Below are 22,193 nucleotides of genomic sequence, written 5' to 3' on the forward strand. Positions count from 1 at the left end.
GCTCTATCACAACCCAACAAGCACGATATAACTAACAATCAATAGAATGTAGCCCAGATGCGTACTGGCTCACATGTGTGTGAGGCGCATCACTCCCATGCGCTATGGTGATCAGTGTTGGAACACAGTATTATAATAGAATTGTTCTTATGTAAATGTACCTTTGTTTTATTTTTCTGGTTCTGCATCACCCGCCATGGATGAATTATTCACGGGTATGTAATTTGTTTGACCCAACAATTTAACAACTGTGTCCACACCAAACTAATTTATGCAATATTTGGACAAACATCTCTTTTTACTCTTTGCAATAACTTATGGAATTTACAAATCAATCATACCAAGGTATTTTTATATTTTTATGTAACTGTATCTATGTGCAACTCCTATGTGGTCATATATGGTACCATGATTTCTTTGTCAGCTTTGAAGATGACTAAGGTCGAAACACGTGTCGGCTGACTTACTCTGAGAATAAAAAACCTTCTATTGGAAGAATTTGCCAAAAACACACTGAACATATTTCTATGATATTTAACTAGTTTATTATTTCCCAAGAGGCAGAGCCAAAGGCATTCCTAGGTGGAATTTACCCTATCTTCCGACTGACCTAACCCGCCCCCTCTCTTTCAGATCCGTCAGGGGGCCTAGAGACCATGGTAGTGGTACGTGGTCTGCGGTATAAACCCAAATGACATAACGACTAACAGATACACATCTCCTATACGATTCTCCCGAGCAACATTTCCTCATCGCCCTGACAACCAGATACTAAATACAAGTACACACCTGTACTTAATCCTGAATAAGTACTACCTTTCATTGAGAGAGAAGAGACGGTAGAGTTCCCTAGCATGAATTCCCTCTCCCCCAGGTCCTAAAGAGTCCACCTTTAGGTGTGGGTGTCTCGACTAAGTCTGGAAAGTGCAGAGCGGAGTAGTGAGACTTAAAAGCATGGTATGGGTCGTGGGTTTTCACAGACAGGTACAGATGGCAGTGCATCTCTTAAAAGTCTTATTTTGCCAGCAGGTTTGGGACTGTGGACGACATATGGGGCTTGGTTGGATGCCCTGACTGGAGAAGCCAAAACCATAGAAAGTCTACATAATGTGTAATCCTTTGAATATGCAATAAAATATGCAGTAGAAATAGAGTGAGGCATTTAAAAGAGGGCATACAGTAATATTTTAGAGTAATTAAAAGCCCAAATGAGCCATTGTTTTTATATGCAAAATGAAAGAAGTAATGGCAGAATTGTTTAGAATTAACGGTCAAAATTGCAGATAATGGAAATTATTGCAACCCTGATTTCTTTGGTATTACCGAAACATGGCTTAGTTCCAACTTGCCTACTCAAGCAACCCTTTCCACCCCAGATGAATACATACTTTTTAGAGCAGATCGCTCCCAAGGTAAAGGAGGCGAGTGGCACTCATGTGCAAATCCAGCCTCAATTGTCGTCATGTGTTATCACACAATTCACCCGACGGTGTGAATCCCTGTGGGTTAAAATTAAAACCTCCCCTCAAGCATCTCTCAATGTACTTACCATCTATCCGCCACCCAAGGACATGCCCCTCTTTGAAAAACAACTAATTGATCTTATTGCACAAATCTATAAAACTAAAAGCCCTCTTATCATCATGGGCGATCTTAAGACCAACTTGACAAAGCGGGACTCAGTCTAGCGGATTCAATCACTTCTATTGGACTAACACAGTGGATTCAATCTCTCACACAAAAAAGTGGACACACACTCGACTGACTCATCTCACAAAATGCAACAATTTCCGACATTTTGGTTACACCATGTATATGGTCAGATCACTCTCTCATCCAGGCAAAAATCTCACTACCAGGTCCCCCCACCTACACGTATCCGCGCTTGCGGAAACTGACTCGTCATTTGAAAAACATTACATCTTCTATATTTTCATGCCTAGTAGTATCCCAGCTACAACACATTATCAAACAAGCTGTGAATGAACTCGCGCCCATGAAAATGAAATCTATCAAGTCTGAAGCTACTAAAAACACCTGGTTCTCGGATGATATTGTTATGGCCGGACAAACCAAAAGGGCTCTTGAAAGGTCCTGGAGAAAGAACCCCAACAACAATACACTAGATGCCTACAAAAAATCCATGCATGAATAAAAAAAACTTAGCATTAATGCCAAAGCCACACACTACAATAAAAGAATTATAAACGCTCATTGCAATGTTGGTGAACTGTTTAAAATCTTAACTGAATTTCAGGATCAGCCTCCATCATCCAATAATATAACTAAAGACTCTAAATGGTGCCAAGACACCCACAATGCTTTCCTCTCTAAAATCGATTCCCACAAGGAAAAAATCAATAAAGCCCTTATCAATGTAGCACAACTGCTACCCACAAACAATATCACACATCTAAATAACACTCAAGGTAGAATACCCCAATTCTCCTTCTCCGGCTATTCTGAAAAAGAAGTGCTTAAAGTTATACAGGATCTCAAAGCTACCTCCTGCCCTGTTGACGACTGTCCCACGAACATTTTCAGAGAATCAACAGACTTGCTGGCTTCCTGGATCACTAAACTGATAAGCTTATCTTTTGATGAAGGTGTGGTACCAGATGCGCTCAATTCCGCCTGGGTAACACCCTTGCTCAAAAAAGAAAAGCTAGACCCTACCAACAAAGATAATTACAGGCCAATAACCAACGTGCCCTTTATTCTGAAGATATTGGACAAACTAGCATATACGCAACCCCAGGCTCATGTTGAAGAACACTCGACAGTCAGGATATAGGGCTTGTCATGGAACTGAAACAGCCATGCTCGACCTGAAGTCCACCCTGGCGGGTATTGCTGACAAGAATCAAGCCGCACTACTGATGCTACTCGACCTCTCCACAGCTTTTGATCTAGTTGATCACAGCTTACTAGTGACAAGGCTCGGAGAGGTCGCAAATTGTTCCATTATGATTGCCTCCTTCTTGGGCCCTTGCATGGTAAGGGGTAGCATAGGTAGTCATCACTTCACTCCTATCTCTCAAACCTGTGGTGTCCCACAAGGTTCCTGCCTGTCGCCATTACTTTTTAATGTGTATATCCGACCTCTTCTTGACCTCTTAAACAAGCTAGGAGTTCAGTATACAAACTACGCAGATGACACACAGGTCGTCATTCAGCTAAGCGGTCAGTACAGAAACGATGTTGATAACATCAATAACATCTACAAAGCCATCAAGGATTGGATGGCTTGTAACTCCCTAGCTCTAAACAACAACAAAACCGAACTTATGATAGTATCCTCCAAGAATACCCGGAGCAAACTAGATACTGACTACGCCAATTTCCCTATTGCAGACAATATCATTACTCTCCAAAGGAAAGTAACAACTCTGGGAGTTGTCTTAGACAATGAGTTATCCAGGAAGTCGCATGTCTCTAACATCAGGTCTAGTGAATCAATTACATCCGCCCATTTATAACAGCTGAGAACCGTGCACTTCTGTCTACGGCGCTGATAAAACTCCAGACTAGACTATTGCAACAGCCTACTGTCCGGCACTACCGCCGCAAATATTCAATCCTTACAAGTGGCCCAGAACAATGCCGTGCAGACCATCTTCAATCAATCTCGCCGCTCCCATATCTCCATCTTCAGGAAGAAGCTTCACCTGCACCCTGTAAAAACATTGCATAACACACAAAATGCTCACAACGACGCATACATGCCTCTCTCTCAGCAGTCCCATCTACTTGTCTGAACGCATTCACATCAAGAGCAATGGAAGAAATCTTCGCTTCTCCTCTGCCATAGTCCTTGCTCCCCCCAGATTTAAGACAGCTAAATTTGGTGGCACCACTCTTGACGTTCAGGGACCCCTACTCTGGAATGCCCTGCCAGCTGGGTTACGACAGATCCAAAATAATCTCCCATTCAAAAAAGCCATGAAAACTCACCTTTTTGCCCTGGAGTAATCTTTTATTAACCTCTCCTACTTGCTCTCTTTTGTTGTTTGTCATTGTCTCTGTTTTTTGTGCGCCCTGAGGCCCACGGGCATGTGGCGCATTATAAGAATTAAAATAAATAAATAAATCATAACCTCTGGCATCCCTCTGGGTAACCCTCCTGACCACTGTTCTTCACCATGCAAAGACATTGTAAAAGGGGAATGACCATATGCAAATCAGGCTTGGTCTCATCCGAAAATAGGCCATCCTACCAAAACTGCAAGGTTGCATCCCTTCCACACAGAAATACAAGCAATCCCAGCGGAGGCGTTGCTAGGGGAGGGGGGTGAGCGTGCTGTAGCCCAGGGTCTTTTGGTTTTAGCCCCAGATAGAAGCTCAGGAGCTGCAGCCAAACGGCTAGCTAGCCCCGAGTCAAGACATTAGCGTAGCCCCAGATCTTTTCCAGACTTAGCAATACCTCTGCCAGACATGTTTCGGCCTCTTTGAGTGTCGTCAGTGAGGTGTAGCTTGGGCCTCTAGGCCTAGGAGGCACAGATCTATGTTTAGGCATACCCGGCCCACTCAGGGTGTCTTTGACAAAAGAGGTGATGGATTGAAGGTTTAGAATTCATCTTAACCTCTGGCATCACTCTGGGCAAACCTCCAGGCCACTGGTTTCAGTCTTGCAAGCCATTACCAGAATGGGGGAAACCATATGCAAATCAGGGCTGATCCAGTAATAAGAGAAATGAACAACAATAACTAAGAATTTTTGAATCTTCAATGTTGGAGATAAAAAATTAGATTTTTGGTTTCAAAAAGCAGTGTTCTTGAAAAGTATAGAAGGAAGCAAAGTGAAATTCTTCCAGTAGGGCGGGTCTATGTTTTTATGTGTTGCGGACTATGTTGGCAGGGGTGAACTGGGGCCATGTAAGATAACTGGATTTTATGGCATCACCAGAATATTCAAGTGTTTTATCTGTTTTTTAAAAGCCATTTTCTTCCTCGTTGTGTATAGCCATCTGACACCTGCAAAAGTAGGGCTGGTACTTTATGAAAACAACTGAATACAAATTCACAGAGTTTAGGCTAGCCGGGATACAAAGTCGGGTGCATGAACCCTCGGTGATCTCCTAAACTGTACTGGGTCCCTGTAATGGATGCAGTGCTAATATTATGAAAGGTCCGAACAGAGCCATATTTTCATAAAGGATCAACTCCCTTCTCCAGGCTCCACGGTCACCAACTGAGGGGCTGATTCTGAGGTGGGTGCAAAAGTAGAAAAGTGTTCTTCAATGAAGGGGGGACACTTTCCTTACAAACACCAGATTCTGATAATGAAATAATGTGGTGCAGGGACATGAAAGCCCCTGGCCTTTGCTTGTGCTTGATTTATGGCTTGACAAAAGCCCTAGCAACCATCAGGATTGCAGGGCAACCCTAGCAACCATCAGGATTGCAGGGCAACCCTAGCAACCATCAGGATTGCAGGGCAACCCTAGCAACCATCAGGAATGCAGGGAAACCCTAGCAACCACCATGGAATGCTGGGCAACCCTATCAACCATCGGGAATACAGGGAAACCATAGAAACCATCAGGAATGCAGGGAAACCCTAGCAACCACCATGGAATGCTGGGCAACCCTAGCAACCATCGGGAATACAGGGAAACCATAGAAACCATCAGGATTGCAGGGCAACCCTAGCAACCATCAGACATGCAGGGTAACCCTAGCAACCATCAGGAATGTAGGGCAGCCACATGGAGGGGATTCTACTCCAGCAGCACTAGTTTAGCGAATTAAAATAAGGCACTCTACTGCACACTTTTCCCCTTCATAAATATAGCATTTCTTGCATCACCACTTTTCTAGTTTAATTAAAGTTTAGGGAAACCCTCTTAAATTAGAAAAGTGCCAGTCTTTTAAGAAATGTTCACAGTGCCACTGGAGCACATGTTTCCCCCACAACCAGTGATTTTAGCAGCTGTTGTTGCATCTCCCCTCCAATACTTCCAGCCCCTTCCGAATGGTGGTGCTGGAAACTGGAGGGGAGAATGTAGTATTTCCACAATCTTCAGAATGGGGGTGCTGGAAACGGTTACCAGTCATTTGGTCGAAAACCAAATGATCGAATGCCATTTGGTCGAATGCCAAATGGTCGAAAAAATTGTTTTTTTTTGTTTTTTAAGGGGGGGTTCCCCCCCAACCCCCCTTTTTCTATATTTTTTTTTAACCAACCGAAATGAAAAAAAATATATAAATAAATAAATAAAAAATTCGACCTTTTTTTTCCGACCAATTGGTATTCGACCAAATGGTCATTCGATCTTTTATTTTCGACCAAATGACTGGACACCGCTGGAAACTGGAGGGGAGAATGTGGCATTTCCACCCTCTTCAGAATGGTGGTGCTGGAAACTGGAGGGGAGAATGTGGCATTTCCACACTCTTCAGAATGGTGGTGCTGTACGCTGGAGGGGAGAATGTGGCATTTTCACACTCTTCAGAATGGTGGTGCTGGAAACTGGAGGGGAGAATGTGGCATTTCCACACTCTTGAGAATGGTGGTGCTGGAAGCTGGAGGGGAGAATGTGGCATTTACACACTCTTCAGAATGGTGGTGCTGGAAACTTGAGGGGAGAATGTGGCATTTCCACACTCTTCAGAATGGTGGTGCTGGAAACTGGAGGGGAGAATGTGGTATTTCCACACTCTTCAGAATGGTGGTGCTGGACGCTGGAGGGGAGAATGTCGCATTTCCACACTCTTGAGAATGGTGGTGCTGGAAACTGGAGGGGAGAATGTGGTATTTCCACACTCTTCAGAATGATGGTGCTGGAAACTGGAGGGGAGAATGTGGCATTTCCACACTCTTGAGAATGGCGGTGCTGGAAACTGAAGGGGAGAATGTGGCATTTCCACACTCTTCAGAATGGCGGTGCTGGAAGCTGGAGGGGAGAATGTGGCATTTCCACCCTCTTCAGAATGGTGGTGCTGGAAACTGGAGGGGAGAATGTAGTATATTTCCACACTCTTTATCATGAGCTCAGAATCAGACCCTTATCTGCAGCAGCAGGTCAGTGGGGACTCCAGGTGCAGCTCCACCCCATCTTGCCAGTAGAGGGCATTCTCCAGTCTGGTGCCTTCTCTCCTCTGTATTAATCCTTACCTAACTCCATATTTGTGGCTGCTAACGGTCAGGACCAGCTGGTCTCTTAAAGAACGTGCACTTCTTTGCCCCTTCACTCTCCCTTCGGCCCGCAGTCCTAGGTTGCGCACCGTCATACTTGCGGTTATGTTGCCTTCTAAGTCCTGCCACGCCCTGCTTACAGGAGGCTCTCCAGCTCTTTGACTCCCTTTCATACATTGATAATAAACTGCCGGCGCGCCCCTCCCCCCAAACCCGTTTGCACACATACACATCCCTCCCCCCGAATGTTAGGATGGCTGCTTTGCTCAGAGTTTGGCACGTGATGAAAGGAACTGGAATGAAAAAAAGACAGAGATCCCCGACCACCACCCCCCTCTTCCCTCTTCTTCCACCCAATGCGCAGTCACTGCACTGCAGCCATGCTCACATTTATTTATTTATTTGAATTTATGTTTAGCGCTGGCCCTACCCAGAGGACCTCTGAGCGCCTTGCAGGGTTCAATTATTGAAAAGATGGGAGTTGAAAAAAGAAGTTACAAAATGTTTTGAGGGAAGGATAGGAAGATTAGGATAGACAAGCGATCTCTGTGGAGGCGGGCAGGATTGTGTGGGGAAACAGGTGTGCTCTGAGGCTCTTTCTGAAAGTGGTGATGGAGGATGCGGTGCGTATGTGGTGAGGCACGGTGTTCCATGCCCTGGGTGCCACTCGCTTTTGTGTGCATGTGACTCTGCAGAGTGGAGTGTGTAGAAGGTGTTGGCCGGGTTGTCTGGTGTTTGTATAGGTGATGGGTTTGAGTTTGTCCTGAAGGTCAGATGGAGTTGTGAGGTGGACAGCGTTGAATACAATGCAGAGTCCTTTGAAGGCAATTCTCTGGGGTACGGGGAGCCACCGGAGTTGGGCAAGAGCGGGGGTGACCTCCATAGTCTCCTTAATTGGAATGAGCACCATAGTAGCATAAGGCCCACAGTCTGGGCTGTAGATGGGAGCTCTGCAGTCTACGTGGCGGGAGTGAGCGCCACAGTTTAGGTGGTGGGAGTGAGCTCCACAGGCTGGATAGCAGGAGTGAGCTCCACAGGCTGGATAGCGCGAGTGACCTCCACAGTCTTGAAGGTGGGAGTGACCTCCGCAGTCTGGATGGCGAGAGTGACCTCCACAATCTGGGTGGTGGGAGTGAGCGCCACAGTCTGGACAGTAGAAGGGAGCTCCACAGTCTAGGGGGTGGGAGTGAGCGCCACAGTCTGCATGGTGGGAGTGACCTCCACAGTCTGAGTGGTGGGAGTGACTTCCACAGTCTGAGTAATGGGAATAAGCACCATAGGTGAGTGTAAGGGCCACGGTCTGGGCAGTAAAAGGGATCTCCACAGTCTGGGGGTGGGGGCGAGTTCTAGACTGTAGGTTCTGCTGGTGAGCCCCACCTTCTGCATAGGCTGGAGTTTCACCAATCTGATGACAATAAGCTCCACAGGCTGAGTGTGGGTGGAGCTGGAGTTCCGATGGTGGTGGTTGGGGGGGGCAGTAGTTTTTTCTGGTAATTATCAGCCACCATTGCAGAGTTTCTTCTCTGGGGGAGCAGGGGGTCACCAGCAGACACACGCCCTTACCATACCTCTCAACGCACACTCTTTTGGAGAGTGTCACCTGCCTTGGACACCGTTTCACCCTCTCAACACACTACGTGCCTTCCATAAACTTCAATAGACCAGCCCAATGAAAACTTTACAACAAGTGAAAAACGCATTCGTCCCCATCGACTTCAATGGGATCACCCGCCAACCAGAGCCGGTTTCACCCTCCTCGGAGAGTCAGTTGCTTGAGAGACGCCTGCCCCCCGCCCCACTGAGCTGAACGCGCTGGATCTGCCCTCTGCCCCAGCCTTTGTTTGTGTCCCTGAAGCCGCTGCATTGAGTAACCCCGGCTTCCTCTCGGTGGAGGGAACTGGCCGCCCCGGCCTCACTGCCGGGAATGCTGTGGAATTCCAAGGATTGGGAAATGGCCTGGACTGGGCCCCCCCTGGAGACAAGAGCGGGGCTGCTGCCGCGCCGACTGCCAGGAATGCGTGTTCTCGAACCCAGATGTGCAGCGGGGCTTGGATGTCACGGTCCAGATGTGGCTCGACTCTTGTTTATGGTTTCTCTTGCTTGGGATGAAATCGGAGTTGGGAAGTTCTGCGCCTCCCCCCCCCCCCCATCTGTGGCTGCGTCTTTAAGAGGGCAGGAGCGAAAATGCGGATGCATGTATGAGCCGACCCCGCTCCACCCTCCCCGACTCCCACCCGCGCTCTCCCCAAGTCTCCCCTGGTCCTTATTGCAGCCGAGGCGCATTCAGCTCTGCCGATGCACCTCAATCGTGACCCGGCACTCCCTCAAGCACTCACAGCTCACAGCGCTTCTAACAAGGCCTCGACCTCGTAACATGTATAGGTCTCGGGAGGACAGCTCAGGGGCAAGACGACCGGGAGCAACACAGGTCCGGTCCCGGCTCCGCGCGCAGAAACCACTGGGTATTAAGCGCGTTATAAATAATCAATTATAATGATCACATCTACCTTTAGGCCACTTTGTCATAAGTTCTCTGTTAATATATATTTGCTTTTAATGACAATGTTTTACTTTGTTTTTTTAGAAATAGCTTTTGGCTTTTTAAAGCACTTAACTCTGGGAGTGGGCGGAGCCCACAATGATTTCTTTTAGGAATTCAGGGCGAATATATAGTTGGTCTCCACCACTCAAGGGGTTTAATGACTGAGCTTACATGAGACTGGATGTATGGGGTGGGGCCTGATGGCATAGGCTATGCACAGGGACTTCAACTGCCATCTTTCCTTGTTGGACAGCTACTGACAGGTCTGATAGAACCATGAAAGCGTTGGAGGCTTGGACTGGCCTACAGGGCAGTAAGGAATGCCCGGTCCATTTGGCTAGCGTGGGCCACGCTCCTGTGAAGCTCAGACTGATGTGGTTGCTGTCTTTCATCTTGGGAGCAGGTGACCGCGCGCTGCCTCGCGACATTGGGACTATTCACCTGGAAATTGGACACAATTCATTACGATTCCCATCACCTACCTCAGAGGTACAGACACTTCGATGCAAACTTTGAAAGGAGATGAATTGAAATGTTGATTCAACACGTCTCATGGAAAGAGGCGATACCGCTGTGCAGAGAAATTGGCATTACCTACTGGGGGGACTGCCACATCGAAACCGTATTGTTTTGGGTGACAGATACCAGCGAACTGGAACGGATGGGAGCTTTTCCAGAGACAGATGGAAGTCCAGGAATTAGGAAACAGAGTTAATGCAGACATGCTTCGTTTAAACTGTCAACACACACACATGTGATCACTAATGAATTCTCTTTATGTCCTGAAGATGGCTGCAATATGAAAACCACACTGAGTACTGAGCCGAAACACGTGTCGACACTGTTAAGAGTGTTGACACTCCACTAGGATAACACTTTGGACAGCTTATACGACGTTTGTGGAGAATCACATGAGAACTATATTGTGATACAAGCCATTATTGTAAAGGTTTGGTGTCATTTAATTTCGGAAAACAGCACTTTACGCTCGAGGTCGAATTTTATTTTTACTAATTAATCATTCTGCGTCTTTTGCACAGCATGAATGGATTTGCATGGGAGTGAATGTGGCTGGTTTGGATGAGTTAGAGTGTTTGATCACAGTAGGTTGTGTGTATTGGTATGAGTAAAATATATTGCTGCATTAAAGATTCAGTTATATATTTTTAATTCCATGAAATCTTTTTTTACATTGTTTGTGTATGTTCTCATGCATTCTATAAAATAAAGAATAATTGTGATAATTAATCAATTTGGTCTTCCTGGAAAGAGATTGCCTTTGCACAGCAAAATAGTTGACGCAATGAGACTCAGTATATACCCCTGGGTATCTACATGTTATGATGATACCGTTATTAACCCAGAATGCATTCAAATGTCCCAAAAGGCCGTACTCTAGGTAATACCAAAACGGTTACGGCAACTTGAAATTGTGGGCTCCCTTTGTGTTGGTGCCCATTGGTCCTATTCTTTGGGCCAGTGCGAACCTGGCTAAGGACGTGGCTGACTGCATGATTTTGGGCTTTCTAGTGTAGGTTTATTGAGAAGCCACCCTCAACACGGGGAGTTCCCCCCTCCCCACTCACGTGGTTATGCAACAAATTCTTTAACAGATTCTTTTTTTATTTAGCCCTGCCTCAGACACATGTCATGCCCCTTGGATCTCTTCCCTATATAGGGGGGGGGGCAAAACTGTGTAGATCCTTAGCCCATGTAACCAAAAATATTAATTACATGAATTCCCCATTTGGCAGAAGACTACAGAGTGAATGTTGCTAAAACTTGAAATTAACAAAGTTCACTTCCCAGTGTGTGTGCTGAAAACTATAACCTATACATTAATTGGGTAATCCTTGTGGTCCAGCTGACCCCAACTTTTTTAAGGAAGAGGGGTGTCTGTGTTCTTAAATCAGTCCAACCTTTTCTATCCAGCTTCCCCAACACAAGCTGTTTAGTGAGTGGGGTCTGAAATCCAAAATTCCCCAAAGCATTCCAATGTTTCTGTCTGACTTCCCAACATAGATCAAAGCAAGGGGGGGTGTTCTGAAAAACAAACTGATAAATCACCCTGTGTTTATTTTAAACTGAAAGTGTGGGCAAAATCATAATTATCAATCTTGAAATCCTACTGCTACCCTTTTAAGCTGGCAGGAAAATCGAAATCACACAATATCACATGATAAGTGCCTTTGTTATTGATCAGTGTAATTATTTTGTGAAGTGAAATTTGCAGAAAGTGCAGAATTGTGATTGTGTTCTTTTCAACTCACTTTTGTGATTTATTTATGCTGAGAGAAGTTGATTGGGTTGTACCACGGATAAAGTGGTGTTTGACATTTGCGTGCTAATTTCTTTTACTTTTAATTTAAATAAATACCAATCTATTTCCTGTACATCGGCCTGGTTCTTGTCTCATTGTTAGCAGTCACTATCTAAGAGTGCTCCACACTTGCAGATCTTGAGTACTGGTATGGGGTGGAGGGGTGGGGTAGGCCAGCGAGGGGGCGTTGCCCCACCAGAAGAAAAGTCTTTGGCCCTTTTAGGCACAGGCGCTGCTGCGCATGCACCAGGTAGTCGGCAGCTGTGTGATAGCCCCTTATCCATCTTGGAGACGGATCTAGGTGCGGTCCACCTATGTGTGGAATTAATCCGGTGTTGAGGGTTTTATCATGGGGGGCAGTGAGGCCCTGTAGATGTTAGAGATGATCACCCACTGGCTGATTCCAATGCAGCCCCCACTGTTGCGGAGCCGAAACACACACACACACACAGCTCAAGGGATGACAATAAACGTTGCCTGTAGCCCCCTTCTATTCCCCCCGCTCTGCTAATACCCGAGTATGCCACTGCATGTAACCAGCTGCCAAGGAACGAGAGCACCTCCACACTGAGCAAGTGGACTTCCAATGGCTAAGACCCTTCTCCACTATGTGGACAGGAGTGTGACCACCTGGTTGGGACGAGACAGCCTTCAGATGAAGGACAGGCCCCCAAAAAGACCTTCTCCAAAGCGTGACGCTACTGTCCAATAAGGAAGACCCTCTCCAATGAGTGATACCACCTTCCAGTGAATGAGACCCTCTCCAATGAGTGATGCCACCTTCCAGTGAGCGAGTCCACTGCCCCATGTGTGAGATAACCTTACATCACACTGAACACCCTCCAATGAGTGAGACCACACTCCAGAGCAGGAATGTGCAACCTTTGGCTCTCCAGATATTTTGGACTACAGTTCCCATCAGCTTGTCAGCAAAAGCAATAGTGAGGGATCATGGGAGTCATAGTACAACACATCTGGAGAGCCGCAGGTTGCATACCCCCGCCCTAGAGTGATGCCAACCCTCAAGATGACCAGCCACATTGCAGTGACTGGCACATTTTCCAATGAACAAAATGAGCGAGACCACCTTGTAGTGGGTACGAAGAGCACCAGCGAGGGAGACCACCTTTCTTTAGGTGGGGCCAGTGTTTACTGAATGAAGCGCCTTTCGTGGAGTGAAGCGCTTTTCCACCATCAAGACCCCCTTTACGGAGCAAGGCCCCTTCCAGTGACCGAGACACTTTTAATGAGTGAAACCAGTGCTTTAAATGGGCCGTCCCTACCCGCCCTCAGTACCTGCACTTCTCGACATCTGAAAGAGAGTAGCGGTACTCAACTATGGGGCGAGGTGCAAATGAAAGCTTTTCATTTCACTTAATCGCAACTTAAAGGACGAAGCTTCTGCAGCCTTTGCAGGGGAAAGCAGCGCCCTCTACCCCCTCCTCTCTCCACCACCCGCAGTGCCCATAATGTGTCCTTCAGGGCCCACCCTGCAGAGCAGAAGGAGAGACAAACATGCGTCTGCTGTGCTCTCAGCACACCTCTCAGCACTCAGCACACCTTGCAGCACACCTCTCAGCACTCAGCACACCCCTCAGCACACCAGGCGGGGAACACTGCTTGGCTGAGTGGGCTTCACCTGTTACCATGGGTGCCCTTTGATGGAGCCGGGATGGGTTTGGAAAGTCTGGGAAATGACTTTAAGATGTTTTTTATTAGCAGCGCCTGTTCTAATATGTAAATGTTTAAGTAATTGGAGCTGTGATGGAACATGTTCGGCTGAAAACTCACACACAGCTGCAGTCACCTGCCGAATGTCTTATTAGGCAATGAAAGCGACCGATAATAAAACTCCCCTTCTAAAGCTTGGTTTACAGCTGTGATATCTGCTAGTTTGATACGCAAAAAATGGATGTTTGTCTGTTTAGTAACTAAGCAACTTTTTTCCATGCATATGCGTTATTGCATTTTTGCTCAGGTTTCTGCTCTCTGTACCCCACGAGCAATCCTCTGCACATGCAACTAAGTCACATGCTTGCAACAGCGCCTCGATGCCTTTGGGCTGCAGTGCGCTTTACAAATACAAACAAAAAAAAAAGAATAAAAAAAGATATTCAAACTTTAACACTATGCATAGCAACAGAAGGATCTCAGCTACACTGCTTTACCAAAGTGTGTGCTCCTTGGCACTTAATTTAATCTCCCTGGCCATTGCCTGCAAACAACAGGGAGTGCCTAGAAAGGGACCTGTGCCCAAGGTGCCACGGCGAAAGCGCTTCGCCGGAATGTCCGGCTTGGTAGCTCGGTGAGTACCTGCTCTTCTTTGTTCCATTTAAAGCACTGATTGAACACCTTTGCTAATGCCCCAGGCCCCGTGCTGCACGAAGTGCGGCACGATGGAGGGCCTGGGGGGTTAGGCGCAGGGTGGGGGGAGCACAACAGGCAGGAAAGCTAAAGGGAGGGGCAGCCAGGCGGCGCCCCCACCCGCGGCGCGCCAAAAGGACACACAAACAGATAGAGGCAAGGTGAGAAAGTAACAAGGGGGGGGGGGGGAGGACAGGAAGGAGCACCAACGGCCCGCAATCAGCACAACAAAAGGTGGAAGGGGTACAAATACCCCAGAGAAGCAGGACCAAATCACAACCAGGTTAGGAGCTCACCTCACTCGGGTAAACTCCCAGGGCCTGGACAAGGCGGTAAAGGATTCGTTTTGTTTCGTTTTTGCCTCTGCGGGCTTAAGTGGCGGGAGGAACAGGAAGAACGGTTGTAGGAGCGGCGGGTGGAAGAAGGAGGACCCACCCCAAGACGACAGCAGATCCAGCGGAGAGGAGCAGGACCCCTGCTGGAGAAAAGCAGTCACAGCAGCGGGAGACCCGGGAGGCCGGAGCTGCGTGTGAGAGAAGGAAGACCCACCGCACGACAGCAGCGGATCCAGCGGAGAGGAGCGGGACCCCGGCTGAAGAGAAGCAGTCACAGCAGCGGGAGACCCGTGAGGTCGGAGCTGCGTGCGAGAGAAGGAAGACCCACCTCACGACGGCAGCGGATCCAGCGGAGAGGAGCGGGAACCCGGCCGGAGAGAAGAGGTTGCAGCAGCGGGAGACCCGGGAGGCCGGAGCTGCGTGCAGACGAAGGAAGACCGCCACAGCAGACGTCTGGGGAAACCAGGCTGCGGAGGCGGTGAACGAAGACAGGGAAGCCGGGCAACACAACCGCCACAGCAGACATCGGGAGGACCGGTGGAGGCGGTAAGCAAGGCGGGAGAAGCCGGGCGACTACGGGAAGCTGGTAACCGCGGACGTCACGCCTTGGAGGCGGGGCAAGGGACGGACCAGAGAAGGTCTTAAAGACACAGTACATAAGGACAAACGTGGTGGCGCAGGAAGAAGGGGCGCGCCAACCCTCCACATAAGGCGGCCATCGGGAAGGTTGGGGGTTTGCGCCAACCCTCCAACGGCAGGCAGCAGGAAGTGCCCAAAAAAAAAAAATAATTTTGTGTTCGGGAAGAAAGTGGGCAAAAAAGCGAGAAGGATGGAGGAAAAAATAAGAAGAGCGCAGGAATTCAGCGCATGGGCCAAAAAGGCGGAGAAAGACTATGGGGCCAAATGGGTCCTGGAGGTGATGCAAAAGGAAGAAAGGGCTAGAGCAATGTCGCCCCTGCTGCTCGAGGATTCCACGGATAGCGATGAGGAAGCGGCGGTACCCCAAGGCCAAAAGAGGGCAAGAGGAGCAGCGGAAGAGTCGCAAGAGCCAGAAAGGCCCAAGAAAAAGCAGAAAAACAAAGGTATCGTAAAATTAAGCAACAGCATTAACAAAATGATTAAAGTATTAAATGCAAATGTCAAATGCATGAAGGCCCAGGGTAAGTCGCCCAGAGCCAAAAAGGGAAAGGAAGAAGAGCAAGACAAAACAGAATCAGAATGGGAAAGTAGCGAGGATGAAGAGAGAGACCACCTGAGAGCATGGGTGAAGAAGAAAGGGGTAATAGGGAGAGGAAGGAATACTGAGGACAGAACAGGTGGAGGTGGGGGGGCAGGGGGGCAGGGGCCAACAGACAACGGGGCGAACACCCCTACAACAGAGCCACCCCAAAGCCCAAACCATATAGCAACACCAGAGCTTGCCATAGTAACAGTAAAGGAGCCACCCACGAATATGACAAAATATGGTAGACCAACGATAGGCAAAGATGCTCAGGGGCGGTCACTGAAAGCACAAGCCTGGCATATTAGCGACAAAGTTAAGGAAAAAATATGGAGAAAAGAGTTAATAGACATATTCACATTACTAGATGTACAGAAAAGGGGCCACGATGTAGCAAAGGAGGACATAAAAGAGGATGAGAAAGGTTTATTGAAAAGATCAGCAGTAACAAGGAATTTCGACAATTGGACAGCAGCATTCCAGATAATGTCGTCCATAATTTTGCAGAAATTTCCCGAGGACGGCCCATCGCTGGTTACCTATCAGCAGAGCGTGCTGAAGGTTTACAAAGCATTTGGGGGGGATGCATGGAAGGAGTACGATCATGAGTTTAGAAAGGAGATGGATTGCTTCCCAGATATTGGGTGGGACGAAGAGAATTACAACCTGTACATCTTCAATGTATTAAAGGAGAAGTGGGACAGCAGGGAACAGCCATATGCGGGCAGCTACTACAGGAGACAGTATGGGTATAATGATTACAGAAGAGATTACAGATACAGCAACAGGAGATTCGAAGGTAGTCATGACAGGGCAAGCGAGCAGAATTTTCGGAGCAGGCAGTACGAGGCGCAAAGAAGTTGGCAGAGCAACATACCACCGACAGCACAAGGGGGCGGCAAGGGAGAAAATGGGGGTCCAAGAACACAGCCAGGTCAATGCAGAAATTTCGAGAAAGGGGTGCCATGCAGCTGGGGGAAGAAATGCAGATTCAGTCACAAATGCGAGAATTGTGGGGGGGAGCATGCTACCAACAAATGCACAAGGTCAGCATACAATAAGTACAGGGGGACAGAGAAGCGGAACTAGAAGAGCAAGTGAGAAAGGGGCCACTCCGGTAAAACTGGAAGTAATGGAGAAATGGCTACGGGTTTTTCCAGATCAAGAAATGGCAGAAACAATCAGGCAAGGGTTTCAAGAGGGTTTTAAGATCCCTTTTGAAGGGCACGGTTCTACCAACACGCCCAAAAATCTGAAATCAGCATTAGCAAACAAGGAGTTGGTGACCAAGAAAATCAGCAAAGAAATCAAGCTAGGGAGAATCAGAGGCCCCTACAGCTCCCCCCCGTTCAGAGAGTACATATGTTCACCGCTAGGGTTGGTTCCAAAGAAGGAGGCAGGCGAGTTTAGACTGATCCACCACCTATCATACCCAACAGGGGCTTCAGTTAACGACGGGATCAACAAGGAGGCAGTATCAGTAAGCTACTCAGATTTTATGGAAGCCGTACACATAGTCAGAAAAGCAGGAAAGGGAGCATGGATGGCAAAAGCGGACATAAAGTCGGCATTCCGTCTTTTACCGGTGAGAGAAGAGTCCCAGAGGTGGCTATGTATGCAGTGGGAAGGCAAGTACTTTGTGGACAGGTGCCTTCCGATGGGTTGCGCCATTTCATGTGCATATTTTGAGAAAGTAAGCTCATTTATGCAATGGGCACTTACAAAGGAAGATAAGGGGGGCGCAGGTAGTACATTACCTAGATGATTTTCTCTTTGTGGGGCCACAGGGCTCCAATCAATGTCAAAACACACTGCAGAAATTCATAGCATTGGCAAAAGAGTGGGGCTTCCCATTAGCAGAAGAAAAAACCACAGGCCCAACACAAGCAATACAATTCCTAGGCATCGAAATAGACTCACGAATGGGGGAATGCAGGATCCCGGAAGAAAAGGTAGCAGACTTACTGAGTAAAATCAAAGAGCTGATAGGGAAAAGCAAGGCCACCGTGAAGGAGCTACAGTCACTGGCAGGAAAACTGAACTTTGCAGGAAGAATCATACCCCAAGGAAAAATATTCCAGAGAAGGTTAGAGCTGAGAACAAAAGGGGCCAGAGAAGGACACCATAAAGTGAGAATTGGGGAAGGTATAAAAAGGGACATGGAGGTATGGGCAGAATTCTTAAAATCTTTCAATGGCTCAGTAATCTGGCGCACACCTATAAATGAGGAGAACGAAAGGGTGTTGTTCACAGATGCAGCCGGGGGGTTTGGGTTCGGTGCAATTCTAGGGACAGAATGGTGTGCGGAAGAATGGCCAGAAAAATGGCAAAAAGCAGAATGGACTAATAATATTACTTTGTTGGAAATATTCCCAATATGGGTAGCACTATGCACATGGGAGAAAGAGCTGAGCTGCAAGGATTTAAAGGTATGGTCAGATAACATGGCAGTAGTGCATGTCATAAATAACGGGAGCGCCTCATGCCCACTAGTGCTGGAAATAATGAGGGTTATAACCCTAAGTTGTCTTATGAATAATGTCAGCATAAAGGCAAGGCATATCGCAGGAGAAGCAAATGTGGTCGCTGACGCCTTATCTCGCTTTCAGTGGGACAGGTTCAGAGAATTGCGCCCGGATGCAAGAAGGATAAAAACGCCCACGCCAAGGAAGGCATGGGTACCTCTGGAAGAATGGGAGGAAGCACGGTCGACTACAAGGTTGGCTCAGAAGAGGAAAAAGAACGACAGGAGCAGACGGTAGAGAAGTTGGCCAGAAACGCCATAACATACAGAACTGGTGAGCAATATAAAAAGCATGTGAATAATGTATTAAGAGAAACAGGAGCCAAAAAAATCGGGGACATCACAGTGGCAATGTTATGTAATTTTGTGGGGAGCGCATTCTCACAAGGGAAGAGGAAAAGTTGGGCAGCAGCGCACCTGGCGGCGATAGCATACACGGCGAAAGTGGCCGGGATAGCAGACCCGACAACAAATTCACGAATAAAATACGCAATGAAGGGGTGGGCAAAGTTAGAAGGAAAGACACCTGACAGCAGGAGGCCTCTGAATTTCGCAAAGATGGCGATACTGTTAAAGCTATTACACAGCACATGCAACGATAGCTACGAAGTCAAATTGTTTAGGGCAGCATTTGCATTGGCATATTACGGGGCACTAAGGGTCGGGGAGCTAGTAGCGCGTAATACAGCGGCGGGGGGTGGCTTAGCAAGAACCGACATATGCATAAGGGACGAAGGAATGGCAATATTATTAAGAAAGTCCAAGACAGACCAGGAGGGGAGGGGGCGAAAAATAGAACTAAATTGTGTCAAAGAAAGAGAGCACTGCCCAAGGTGCATCACGAAGCAATTCCTCAAAGTGCGCCCGGAAGTAGGGGGCCAGCTATTGATACATAGGGACGGCAGGGCCCTCAGCAGGTATCAATTCCAGGCAGTACTGAAGAAAACTATAACAAAGGCGGGGTGGGACAAGGCAGAATTCGGGACACACTCTTTTAGAATAGGCGCAGCCACATCAGCATGGGCAGGTGGTTTGGGGGCAGAGGGAGTAAAGAACATCGGGGGTTGGAAATCGCAATGTTTCAAGAGGTACGTGCGACAAAGCATGATATGATTCGTTCCCATTTTCCATGCAGACAAAACACCCTACAAATCAGCATGGATAGTCGGCCATTCATTCGTGACAAGAGCAGGCAGATGGATCGAGGACTACAGGGTTTGCATTTCAAAGGAACAATAACTTCATGGTGGGGCGTCCCAGGGATGCACTGGGAGGACATCCACGACAGGCTGTCAGATCTAATTGGTTTCAGGGACCCCCCAGAGTATTTGGTCATCCACCTCGGGGGGAACGACCTGGTCAGAACAAACCGGGGCGAGCTAACGCGCGACATATGCGAATCACTAAGGGCGATAGCGCACTGCTGGGGTAAAACGAAAATCTTTATGTCAGAGATCATAACTCGCAGAATCTGGTACGGGGCGCACAAGAGGCAGGCCATTGAGACGGCACGGAAAAAACTGAACAAAGCGATAGAGAAGTACTGCAGGAGCACAGGACTCCATTTCATAAGACACGGGCTATCACAGAACGACCCCGACTGGTTCCACCAGGACGGGGTACACCTGTCCAACAAGGGCTGGGGCAGATTTGCGGACAACATTTTTTCAGCGCTAGCGGCACAGGGTTGCAAATAAGGGGGCGGCAGGGTCACTGTTTTGGGGGGACCTGAGCGGTTTAGACAAGCAACCCCTCAGGTGTGGCGGCACGTGTCCAGGAAAGGATGCCACAGGACAACGAAAGGGAGGCTAAAGGAAGGGGGGCATCCCAACCCCTGGACACGAGGTGCCCAAAAAGTGTTTAGCTACTGTACAGTTGTCATAACCAGTGTACAGTGCCATTATTGTATATAAATAAAAAGGCCTACGGCCACTAATTTTTCCACGCAAACAGAGCTGTGCACGCATCATCATTTCTGGGTCAGGGCACAGCACAACAGGGTCAAGAGCTGGGGGGGAACCCACACTACTCAGCCTATGCCCCAGGCCCCGTGCTGCACGAAGTGCGGCACGATGGAGGGCCTGGGGGGTTAGGCGCAGGGTGGGGGGAGCACAACAGGCAGGAAAGCAAAAGGGAGGGGCAGCCAGGCGGCGCCCCCACCCGCGGCGCGCCAAAAGGACACACAAACAGATAGAGGCAAGGTGAGAAAGTAACAAGGGGGGGGGGACAGGAAGGAGCACCAACGGCCCGCAATCAGCACAACAAAAGGTGGAAGGGGTACAAATACCCCAGAGAAGCAGGACCAAATCACAACCAGGTTAGGAGCTCACCTCACTCGGGTAAGCTCCCAGGGCCTGGACAAGGCGGTAAAGGATTCGTTTTCCACCCAACCCGCCCTGCAAGAAAGAAAAGAGAAAAGCCGGAGCAGGAACGCCGAGTACTCTGTCACGGTACACGGTAGAAGAAAAAGTCGTAGGCGGCGGCACCTATCCAGGAAAGGATGCCACAGGACAACGAAAGGGAGGCTAAAGGAAGGGGGGCATCCCAACCCCTGGACACGAGGTGCCCAAAAAGTGTTTAGCTACTGTACAGTTGTCATAACCAGTGTACAGTGCCATTATTGTATATAAATAAAAAGGCCTACGGCCACTAATTTTTCCACGCAAACAGAGCTGTGCACGCATCATCATTTCTGGGTCAGGGCACAGCACAACAGGGTCAAGAGCTGGGGGGGAACCCACACTACTCAGCCTATGAGTGAGACCAACCTCTGGCGAGTGACAGCCCATCCAGAAGTCCTCACTCTTTCTCGGCCACTCCTCGTCCTCGTCGTCCATTCTACATCCCCATTCCCCATTTGACTATGTACAGTACAACATAGCCCCCTCCCCTTCACCCTCATACGGCGATCCTCACCCACAAGACAGAAATAGCCCACTTTCAAAGTAATGAATTCTTTCTGCTGACAAGTGCCATTCCTGGCGGCCTGGAGGGAGGCGTCTCTCTCGGCGTGGGGAGCCTGCCTCCTGCTCTCAGCAGACTTAATGAAGATCCCCCTCCCCCCACCATTCCCTCCCACAGCGCCAGGCAGAGCGATGAGCTCACCCATTAGTGAACACAGCTCTTCGCGTGGGGCTCCTCGTAATTAGAGTTCCCAGGGGGAGACAAAATAACTGTTACAGTGAGTGGGAGGGGCGAGACAGGGTTGAGAAGAGGAGGGAAGGGTGGGCATCTGGAAAGAAAACGAGATGGGCAGCAAGGGGGGTGAGAAAAACCAAAACACACAGAGGGGCGTGGAGGACGTGGGAGGGGCAGAGGTGTAGTCAGCCTTTCATAACAGGGCGGGTCTGCACTGCGCACTCGTGGGCTTCGGGTAGCAGCCCTCCCCCCAAAACTAAAAGAGGTGCATATATTATATTGGAGAGTTTTTCGCGTGTGGTCTGGGAGAAGCTTGAGCTTTTCCGAGCTATTTATTGCATGCTTTAAACTGAACTATTAGCCTTGTCAAGATGGGGGCCTCCCTCTCCCTAACCGCCTCAAGTGTCCCCATATTACACAATGCGAGGAGGCCCGCATGCTAAACCTGGATATAAAATAAGTGATCACACAAAAGAGGCCAGTGATGCGGTGGTCTACCGGGAAATCTTCAGAGTCCCCCTGTAGGCCAGTCCACCCCTTCCCTGTAGGTCAGTCCACCCCCTGACCAACGTGTAGGGGCCTACCGGAAATCTCCAGAGTTCCCTGTAGG

The 22,193-nt window shown here is 48.4% G+C and overlaps 1 protein-coding gene across 3 annotated transcripts in view; it reads right to left on the bottom strand.

The window, feature by feature from the left end:
• The window catches only part of RALGDS (ral guanine nucleotide dissociation stimulator), a 553,913-nt gene that overhangs the window by 268,090 nt on the left and 263,630 nt on the right, over positions 1 to 22,193 (bottom strand). The window contains exon 1 of one of the 3 annotated variants that reach the window (XM_069609326.1): positions 21,214 to 21,297. The exons of the other annotated variants lie outside the window; for them this stretch is intronic. Within the exon in view, the coding sequence (XP_069465427.1) occupies positions 21,214 to 21,282 (69 nt within the window). The 5' untranslated portion in view covers positions 21,283 to 21,297. Of the gene's footprint in view, positions 1 to 21,213; positions 21,298 to 22,193 lie in introns of those variants that run through there. 3 annotated transcript variants of the gene reach the window in all.

The sequence above is a fragment of the Ambystoma mexicanum genome, chromosome 8, assembly GCF_040938575.1.
Source record: "Ambystoma mexicanum isolate Mex_15411 chromosome 8, UKY_AmexF1_1, whole genome shotgun sequence".
Lineage (NCBI taxonomy): Eukaryota > Metazoa > Chordata > Amphibia > Caudata > Ambystomatidae > Ambystoma > Ambystoma mexicanum.